The 10,410-nt window shown below is 33.5% G+C and overlaps 2 protein-coding genes and 1 non-coding gene across 9 annotated transcripts; 1 reads left to right on the forward strand and 2 right to left on the reverse strand.

The window, feature by feature from the left end:
- The first annotated feature begins 281 nt into the window (after positions 1–281).
- On the forward strand, positions 282–5,414 carry LOC106775176. Of its 7 annotated transcripts, none has more exons than XM_022786896.1 (7): positions 285–1,070; positions 1,584–1,704; positions 1,793–1,846; positions 3,166–3,269; positions 4,209–4,351; positions 4,658–4,696; positions 5,050–5,153. In XM_022786896.1, exons 1-7 carry the CDS (start codon positions 1,068–1,070, stop codon positions 5,057–5,059), a joined length of 474 nt encoding a protein of 157 aa, XP_022642617.1. In that variant the 5' UTR covers positions 285–1,067; the 3' UTR covers positions 5,060–5,153. The 7 variants fall into 7 exon arrangements, 6 of the variants coding, with proteins under 6 accessions (XP_022642616.1, XP_022642617.1, XP_022642618.1 ...); XM_022786897.1 differs by having other exon boundaries at positions 286–967; XM_014662250.2 differs by lacking the exon at positions 4,209–4,351 and having other exon boundaries at positions 1,052–1,070; positions 5,050–5,414.
- Positions 5,415–6,670: 1,256 nt separating this feature from the next.
- TRNAV-UAC lies at positions 6,671–6,743 on the reverse strand. The gene has a single exon. It is a non-coding gene; the product is annotated as a tRNA-Val (tRNA).
- Positions 6,744–7,810: 1,067 nt separating this feature from the next.
- Positions 7,811–10,160, reverse strand: LOC106775237 (sphingolipid delta(4)-desaturase DES1-like). The gene is made up of 2 exons (XM_014662327.2): positions 9,693–10,160; positions 7,811–8,969 (listed from the first exon to the last, which is right to left on the reverse strand). The coding sequence occupies exons 1-2, from the start codon at positions 9,843–9,845 to the stop codon at positions 8,151–8,153; spliced, it is 972 nt and encodes a 323-aa protein (XP_014517813.1). The 5' UTR covers positions 9,846–10,160; the 3' UTR covers positions 7,811–8,150.
- Between the last annotated feature and the right edge of the window lie 250 nt (positions 10,161–10,410).

The following is a 10,410-nucleotide window of genomic DNA, read 5'->3' on the forward strand; positions in this document are numbered from 1 at the left end:
AATTATATTAAGTTATAAAATATATGTCGAGAGTAAGCATAAAATAATATGATATGTATATCTAAATTTATAAAATATTGAAAAGTTAACTAAGTCTCAGTTTAATTATTATATCATAATATTAAGTTACTTTTAGTTTTAGAAAAATTATAAATTAATGTGTCTAAGATTATATATCAATTCTTTTGTTTTACTTATCGTAATTTTGCGTCTGTTTTATATATCCTAATATATTCAATATTATATAAAATTTATAGGTTTAATACATCTTATAATCTCTATTTTCGTAAGTGTGTTCATTTTTGTCTCTTTTTATTTCTCTTTTTAATGTTTGTAATGTAAATTTTGTTCAATTTGATTCTTTTTGCAAATGTAGTTTAAATGGTTAAGGACAAACAGTACAGGTGTCCACCACAGTGTTTAGATGACATTCCAGGTGTGCACAAAAGTGTTGTGATGACATTTAACTACTGCCACGTCACCACCATCTTCTTCAACCTTCAGTCCACCGAACCTTACCGCCACTGAACCCTATCGCCACGACCGCCATAGAGATCATCTAAAGTCACCATGCTGCCGTGAAGTCGTGAAGTCGCACCTGCAGAGAACCATGGCAGTCATCACACTCCATGGCCACCACCATCAAAGTCGCAATCTCTCCCAAATCACAAAACCTTAATCTCGAATTTCATTCTCGTGCATTTGGTCATGAATCATCCAAATCGAGAGCTTCATCGTCAGCGTGACAATCCTTGTTGTCATCGTGCAAAGCTCCAAGGCCATAATCTTCTCCAACCTACAGAGAACCACAACAAAATCCAAAAAAATCTCAAATCAAAGAAACCTAGAATTGCGTCGCGGCTTGCCTCCACTGGCCACCATGAGTGCCTTCTTACACAACTAGGTTCTTCTTCTTCATGCTACCATGAGCCGCACAATTCGCGAAATCATCCTCCATTGAAGCAAAGTGAGCATCGTTTTCCTTTTTCTCACGACGCAGGTGTAGGTTTCCCCCAAATGCAGAACCCTAATTTTGGCGTGGGGCTGAAGACTCTACTTTTGATGACATGGTAGTAGTTAAATGTCATCTTAACACAGTTATGCATGGACTGTCTATCCTTAAAAGATATAAAGCAAAAATGACCAACTTCAACAAAATTTACATTTCTTAGAACAACATTGATAGGAAAAAGAAAGAACTTGACAAAAATAGGAGTATTAAGCCAAATTTATATAATTACTTATTATGCATTAAAATTAAGTGTAATTTCATTAAACAGTTTTAATCCAAATTAATTAATTTAGTTCAGTCTTACAATTTTATGAAATATTTTTTTATGTGAATAATAATAATAATAATAATAATAATAATAATAATAATTATTATTATTATTATTATTATTATTATTATTATTATTATTATTATTATTATTGATCTTATCGGATGATTCAAATCGGACATGACATGAATTTGAAAAATAAAAATAAAAATCAATCACAAAGGGAGGAACTTCAATTATTATTATATTTTTTTTGGATTTTTAGATTGAATTGTTGTACTAATAAAATGTGATCTGTCTGAGGATGTCATTGGTTTGAGAAGAGAATTGAAGAGAAGAGGAAGAAAGATGATGCCGGAACAGTGGGTGTCTCCATGCGGAAATCAATGCACCAACAAATACTCTGCACTCACCCAAATTCCATGTATTTTCCATTCCCACATTTCAATTTCTTTTATTATTTCTTATTCACTTACATTGGGTAAACCATTGTTTCTTTTGTGTCATTGTAGGGCGAGTTTTCTGCAAGAAGGGGTGCAGTTCAGAGGAAGAGACATGGGAGGAATGTGAGATCATTTTCATGTTTTCTTATTATCATTATTATTTTTCCTTCAAAATTTGTTATTATTCCTTTAAAATCTAGGTTATTGTTCTGCATGTTGTGTTTCTGCATCAATGCTAGCCTAATAGTTAGTATACAATTGGGTCCCTGAAAGTGGCGCGACCACCTGTATATAATTTCATCCCTCAAGTGCAATCTTTCAAGGGACCAGAGCAACACAAATTTACTTTTCAGGGGACCACATAGTATAATAGCTCTCCAAAACAATGGAAGATTTGTTTTACTTTAACAATTTTTGAGGGGCATAATAATTGCTCGAGCGAAAGACTATACGTGGCAAATTTCAGGTTTTGAAGAATCATTATCTTTATCTGTAAAGTCGCTCAGTTCATATCAATCTTCTTCCTGGCATGTTCTGGTGAGAAGGAAGGATATGATTATTAGTGTATCTGTTTTTAAGTTGATCTAAACGGAGGTTGAAGTTTACCCGCAAAAACCAAAATCTTGCTTCTATGTTTAGCCTCTTGAGATGTGTGACCCACGCTTGAGTCCATTCCTACTTCAACCATGCTCTATGAAATCCCATAAAAATTAATTACTAGTAGACCATACCCTTAGGGAAACTACTTAAAACCTACTAAGCATGGATACTCCATTCAGTGAGTTGGTGTTTATTCTGCCCTTCCCCTGTCCATGAAGGGTCTGGAGTTCCTCTCAGAAGCTCATTGGCCTCTCCACCCCTGGAAGGGTTATGTCCACTTGGTCAGTTGGTTGGCCACCATAACTTTAGTTAAGTATCTTGGTCCCTTTGATCCTGTAGAAGATTGATTTTTGCTCTGTATACTTTGTTCCATGTTTCCTTAGACTGTTCAGACGGTCCATACCGTTGTTATTTCCAGTCAGGATCATGGATTTTGTTTTCAAAGTTTTAGATTGTGGTCATGGTTGTATAAAAAATTTATGTTCTTGAAATTGCAGTCCTGGACCAATTTTCAAAACCTTGGATTTTTTTGTCCTGCATAGTGTTTTCAGTTGCACCCAAAACTGACCACGAGCTAGGAGAGCAACCCTACTTGTGTGTGAACAAATGTATCTACTCTCAGTTCCATGAAAATTGTTGTATCCCATCCCCATATCTGTTCCATTCCCCTGTATGTGCCTCCGTGCATTACAAATTCAATGCAGAAACAGGAGCCCAGTCTTCATTAACTGACTATGCATTAAACCTTGTTATGAGGGCTGAAATGATGACTGTAGAAGTAGCTCTAGCAAGTTGGCAGAATTTGATTCTGATGTGTGAATGATAGATTATTGGTTAACCAGGTTTGGAATATTGCAATCTAATGTGTTACAAGGATCCTGTACTAAAGGACCAACAGTGGAGTGCTTATATTGATCGTTCCCCTGGTGCTGCTAGTTATTCAGCGGTATTTTCTTTTCTCCCATCCCATGCTTCTTTTACATTTTTATTTCCCTAGTTGCCATTTTAGTATTTAGCAACATGCAATGTAGTTCATGTCTGTTTTGGTTCATCCTAACAAAACTCTCCTTTGATGGTTTCTCTTCTCACAACTCATAATTTTAACTGTAAATTTCAGTTTAACCCCTTAGAAAAAATTTGTAAATCAAAATGCGTATCAACTTTAAAATTTCGTAATTTATATCTATCAAGTTTCAAATGCATGCATTACAATGTACAATACTTTGGGATCTCCTTCCTCCAAGTTGCATGGAAGTCGCTAAAATCCAAGATGGGTTGAAGGTTTGGCTTCACAAACATAGTGGTAGGAGAGGCTGGCAGTTATGTGTAAAGTGTAGGCAAAATAGTGATCCAATACTCGATCAATTGTAGTTATATTTAGTGCAACATAAACCGAAGTATGCTAGAAATTGCAAATATAGCTCTTCATTTTTAGTGACTTGTCTCAAGTTCTAATTCACTAAATTTCGTTTGAATTCATATTTATTCAACTTGAGCCCTATGAATGAAGTGTTTTCTTTTTCTCCTTAGGTCTTACATATCCTTGTGACTTGTTGCTAAATATAAATCCCTGAGTGCAAATGATAAACATAAATAGCACTCTATAAAGTCTTGTACGAATGCTATACTTTTTGTTTCATTTTACATTTTTTGGGATTAAAACTTTATCTGATTTTAATTTAAAGTTTCAGCTTTGGGTTTCATAGGAGCTACACAACTGTTACTTTCATTTTGGTCTGCGCTTACCAAATATTGAGCTACAACTGACTCTACTGCTTGATTTGTTTTACTTTAATGTGGTTAATTAGCCAGTCCAGATATTGTCAAATTGGCATTAAGTTAGATTGTTGTCCAGTTTGAATGATCTCATTTTCATCTTTGAAAGCTAGACAGATTTGGGAGGCCAACATTTTTCAAAAAATTCTCCGTAGTCTGTGCATCATTTGTCCACATCTCATCCGTCACAGAAAACTCAGTACCCTTGATTCTATCTGTGCATGTTCCCGTATATAAAATGATATCTCTCTGGTAAGTTGTTGAAGCAAGAACATTAAACTTAAGTAGACATTTTAAGTGTTGTGGCATTACCAAGTCAATGGAGATTTATTTTAAAAATGCATATTTGACTTTGTTCTTGCATATTTCATCATTCAAAATTCTATTATAGGAATGCTGGATTGTGGGATTCACATCATTTGAGGAAAATCAAAACTTAGTTAATAAATATGCCCAATTGCTGTCACTTGCGACACCCTCATAGCTCATAATGGCTTAAGATTAGTTATTGAATAGTTTTGTTTAGGAATTAATTATGGTTAATCTCTTCTGATACAGGAATGTTTTCATGCTTGTGTATCTGGTTGCGGTTACAAGGTCAGTTTGATTTCAAGAACCTAAATTTTTATCATACTGTTGTGTATCCCCTTCAATGTATCAATATATTTCCTTCATGCCTTCAAGCAGTCTTTTCACGTATTAAGTGTTACTGGAAAATGGTCAATTTAATATAGATAATCATTTTTTGAAGGTTAAAGTAATACAGGTTCTTGAAGTATTTGTAGTTTTTTTAGACAAGTCTCTATGTTTTGAAAGTGTGTAATTAGGTTTCTGAACTTTTAAATTATTCTGGGTCCTTGACCATACTGTCTTTAAGATTTCATTGAGTACATGTAACGTAATATAATATGATCAACTGACCCAACTGCTATATATGTTGCATTATGCAGTTTGACGTGAAAAAAGAGAAAGTTGATGAAGTTACTCCTAACGGGCGTCCAATGCCTGCCCCGGTTGAGAAGCCGAGGCCACAACCCGAAGAACCAATTGACATGTCTGAGGACATCCTTGGTACTTCTGCATAGTGAAAACTGACAAACAACCTTAGTCTTACAAAACACACAGAAAACATGATAACCATTCTTTTACAGGCTACATTTTGTTAGGAATTCGTTTTTGCATTCATCCATTGTATCGCTATGATTTTAAGGGCAAGTGTGACTGTCAATGCCTTTTTTTAATTGAGATTTCACAAACTTCATGTCATCTGAAAAGAGGGGATATGAAAGTTTTGGTAGCTGGATGGATAACCATATGTTTACTGTGCCTTTCATGGTCTTATTATACTTTTGATTAGGAGCAAATTAGCGATAATAGATATTGAATTTAAAGAAACAAAAAGGAAAAAAAAAAAAATAGAAGATAAATATATTGGATAGAAATAAGGGATGAAATAGAAAAAGGTATCTTTGCATAATCAGATGGGTGGAAAAGAGTGCAAAGAAAATAATTTTTTTACATGAAAAAAATCTTATGTGAGTAAAAATTTAATTTTTATTCTATTATTTTCATAAATAAATTTTATATTAATTAAATTTGTTTATAAAAAATGATTTAATTTTTAAAGATATCAAAACGAAAAAAGAAATAGAGATGTTATTCTCTTTTCATTGCATGCTAATTTGAGGAAAGGTGCCTTTTTTTGGGTCTCACATTTTATTTTTATTTTTCCTCTCAAATATAGAGCAAAAAGTTGTTATTTTTTAATTTCATTTTCTTTCTTTTATTTTTCTTCTAACTCATTTTTAACCAGACACGCAAGAGGGTAAAAGAAAATTTTTCAGCTACTTTTGGTTATCTCTCTGATGGGAAAAATGGGTTTTGTGCTTAGCAACTTAGAATTCTTCTTCATGGTACATTGCACTCACATTTCAGTATCCTAAAAATTGCTTAGTGACATAAATTAGATTTTTTATGAAAACCAATTTTCATAGTTGCTACGTAACGAATGCATTATTGACTAACACAATTTGAATTACGGGTGTTTACTTCCCATAATCGTCTTGAATGCATTCTTGAAACTTAGTTACACTAGATTAGGTCAGATGTCTCCATCTTCTTACTAATTTTATTTATTAAAGTTTAATCATCATGTAATATCAATATTATAAATTTCTATACTCAATCAATTATATACGATTCATATGATTTGTGAAAGAAAAAAAAAAACTTGTAAAAGTTAACAATTCTTTTATATATGATCGTTTTCTATCAAATGCATTTGCTAATTGAGCTCCAACTTGTCACTATTTTCTGTTCCACAGAATTAGTTTTGCGTCCACTATCCTCATTCAAACACAAAATTAAACTCTCAAAACCATCTGAAATTATGAAAAAGGAAATACCAAAACAAGTAAAAAATTCTATACAGCTGCCTAAGATTAACGAGATATATTATGTTTTGGTAAATAAATTTCTTTTTTAAATGTCTAATATAATGCAACCAAATAATAAAATGGGTTGGGTTTGATCCAAAATTACATTAAAACAAAAAAAAAAAGAGAGAGAGATTGTTGCTGCCCAGGATCGAACTGGGGACCTTTAGTGTGTAAGACTAACGTGATAACCACTACACCACAGCAACCAACTTGCTATCTTTTTAATTAATAATATATTAGTATTTGAACAATAGAAGAAGGTCTTCTGTAGTGTTTTCAAAGTAATGATGTTCAATCATTTAAATTAATTACAACCACTTCATTAATCATGATGAAATCACAGTAACAGACGCTAATGTCTTCTTTTTAAAACACTTTATTAGTTTAAATTTGTTCAAGTTTTTAAGTTAACGTAGATCTTCCCTTTCTAATAAATAAATCTCTTCCACATTCGTAGTTTATCTAAATTTTGACCAGTAATAAATATAATGTGCTAAAAAGTGTATTACTAACACTCCCAACTCATGCATTCTTCAAGAGGTAGGCATAAATTGTTCTTCTAAAATCTTAATCCATATACAATCTAAATTAAATTATATTTACATTAAAATCCGAATACATTTAATTAGATGAAATTGGTTTGATTTTTTAATTTACTTTAGTTTAACTTAAATCATTAGATCTCTATTAATTCATTTCGAATAAAATTGGTATTTAAGAAGCTATTAATTATGATAAATTCAAATTAAGTTTTTAAATTGATTTAGTTTTTTTATCATTAAAAAATTAAGATAATTTTTATGATTAAATTGTTAATCTTAAAATTGAAGGTAATCATATTTATGCATTACTTTTTTTTCTCATTGCTCGATTATTTATGCTTCAAACTTTTTTCTCGTTTCAAGATCTTTTGTGTTCGTCTATTTTTAATACAACTAATTTATTATTTACTGAATTTTTCTTATTAATAATTTATGTGATGAACAAAACTCGTTTTTAATATAATGATTAATGATATTGTAGTTGAGAACGTATTGGTCAGATTAAGGATGCTCCAACCCAACAACACTTTAATTGTACTTAAAAAAAGATACCTTATAAATCAAACTCACCCCAAACCAATAAAAAATTATCTTACCAAATTATTCTTTAGCATGAACATTAACTTCGAAATTTACTTAAGAAAAACCATCCAATTAACAGGATTGGATTCCCAACAATATAGATATGTTGAAACAGAATAAGAGTAAGTTGGATTAGTATAATTATAACATAGATTTGAATATTTGGATTTGTGTATTCTCCAAATGGTTTATTACTGAGCTCTACAACCCAAAAAAAAAAAAAAAAAACTCAGGCCAATTGCTACAAGGTTGTCATAACGTGACTAGTTCAAAGGCATAGCATGTGTGTGTGTGTGTGAGAGTGAGAGAGAGGGAGGAGAGATGTGTGCATAAGAATTGAAGGAGGAAATCCCAAAACAAATGTTTTGCACAATTGTGGGCTAATGAACAAAGAACTTGCTATTTGGGTCAAAAACTGTATTAGATTGTTGTGTTGCACAGAAAATTGTGAAAAGTTGAGACATCACAAAAGAGGGAGGAGTGGATGATCTATTGAGCTTTACTGGACTTTCTCTTCATTCTGCTAAAAGGTCCAATTGTCCGATCCATGATGTACATGTAAATGACCTGGCTCCAAGATCTGTAGCATGATAAGCTATCATAAAACTCTGGAGCAATCTCCTTCACCAGATGAAGCTTGTTTCCAGGAATTCTTGGGAAATCATGGTGTTCATTGTGGTAGCCCACATGCCAAGTGAGGTAATTCAGAGGTCCATAGTAAGAATATGTTTCCTGATCAGGATTGAACACATAATGCTCCGAAATGAAGTGGCCAGCCATTGGATGCATCCCACCACCAAGAAATGTAGAAAGAATCAAATAAGCAAGCGATTTCCAGCCAAAAAAGTAAACCATTGAGACATCAAGTCCAATCTGAATAGAGAAGTTCACGAACTCCCAACAGCCAGGAGGCTTTGGCTTAAGAAAGAGAGGTCTAAGTGCATAAAAGAATAGCTGTAAAAACACCCAAATGGTTTTTGCAACAACGTTTCTCACAAGATGAACTTCAGTAAGACTAGGGATATCCATGTCAACGCCATCTACACCTTGGAACCGGTGGTGCTCCAAGTGATACTTCTGGAAAGTAACAGACATGGGCACACCTATTGGGAGGTTCGCAAATATCCCTAACCAACGGTTCAGGGATGGAGTTGAGAAGGCCAGGTTGTGACTCAGCTCATGGATAGCCAAAAACAGATTGTGGTTCAGAAATGACCCAAAAAAGTATGCTACTAAACATATCTTCACCCACCCAGCATCTTTAAGCAAAACACCGGTAGCAAGTTGAAGCAAAACAACTCCACTAATCTGCAACACCACAAGTTTCAAACATTATTAATACACAACGTACGAGGTTCGAAAAACTCATCCATCCACCTGAACACATTTCAAATCCATATCCCAATCTAATAGCATGCCCAGCACATATGTCGAAGAGATACCATTTAACAATAGTACACAACCACTTCTTATAATAAATTGTCAATTCACTAACGGTTAACGAGTTTACATTGCAATCAAATCAAAAGTGTACGTGATAAGTGTGCAGAATTTACATTGATTATCTTCAAAGTCATACCTACCAATATTTCAGATTAGTTGACAATGTAAGTTTTCACAGTATCAAATTCACCTTTTCATTTATTTATTTTATTTTAAACATGAATGAATTGGGCAACTCTCAAGAGATCTAAGTCTGGTATACATATAACAACCACATCGATGTAGGATTATGTTCAGCAGAGGCTCAAACTCAGATACAAACATTGTGAAACCAATCGAAATAAGTTAGGAATACGCCAGCCACACATGCAATGCTAAGAGAGAAAAAGACAGGAGAAACATTAGATTGGGAAAAATGAAAGAAAATAAATAAGAAGAAAGCAAACAACAGCTAATGCGAGCATTGAATAATAAGAATGACAACAACCCGAAAGCCAAAAACAGATACAAGAACAGCATTGGGGGAATGGAAAGGAACCCAGAAAAGAAAAGAGCGAGATTGGAGTGAAAAACGGGAAAAGGCGAAACCTTGAAGAAAGCGGAGTGGTCGGGGCCAAAGAGTTGCTTGATTTGAGGGTATTTGGAGAGGATCTGACGACGTCGTGAGGCATGGGGTTCGTCGGTGTAGGACCAGAAGAAGCCCCCGGCTACGACACCTTCTCGATCATCTCCTTTACCCATTTTTTTTCACCCTCTTTCTCTCTCTCTCTCTCTGATATCTCTCTTTCTCTCTGACTGTAGATGGAAGAACAACGCATATATTTATACGAGGAATGGAAAGGAAACTGGAAAATGGCTAAGAATAGAGGGAACAGACATAACCATTTGTTTGCCCCGACACTACAGGCTGGAAAATCAGAGGACTGCCCTGGATTGGATGTAATGTAACCCAATTAACAAATCTATTTTTGTAATTAACCTTTTCTAAACCTGGTGGGTTATTATTCCTCAATGTTCTTCATCCCCTCTCTCACCACACGCTTTTCCACCACCATATCAAATTTCAAAATTCATGCATCCTTCTTCAACGGCTACAACTATCATGGATTTCAATACCCATTACTTTAATAAATCTTAATTATTAATAATTTTATTTATTTAACATCTTCCAGATCTCAATCACTTTTTAAATCTTATATATTATTGCTAACTCAGTTTTCTTTTATGATTTTTAATTTACAAGCTGTTTTTTTTACTTTACTGGTACATTAAGTGATAGAAGTTAAAACTTATTAAACAAGGTACA

This window comes from Vigna radiata, chromosome 10 (genome assembly GCF_000741045.1).
Source record: "Vigna radiata var. radiata cultivar VC1973A chromosome 10, Vradiata_ver6, whole genome shotgun sequence".
In the NCBI taxonomy this organism is placed as follows: domain Eukaryota; kingdom Viridiplantae; phylum Streptophyta; class Magnoliopsida; order Fabales; family Fabaceae; genus Vigna; species Vigna radiata.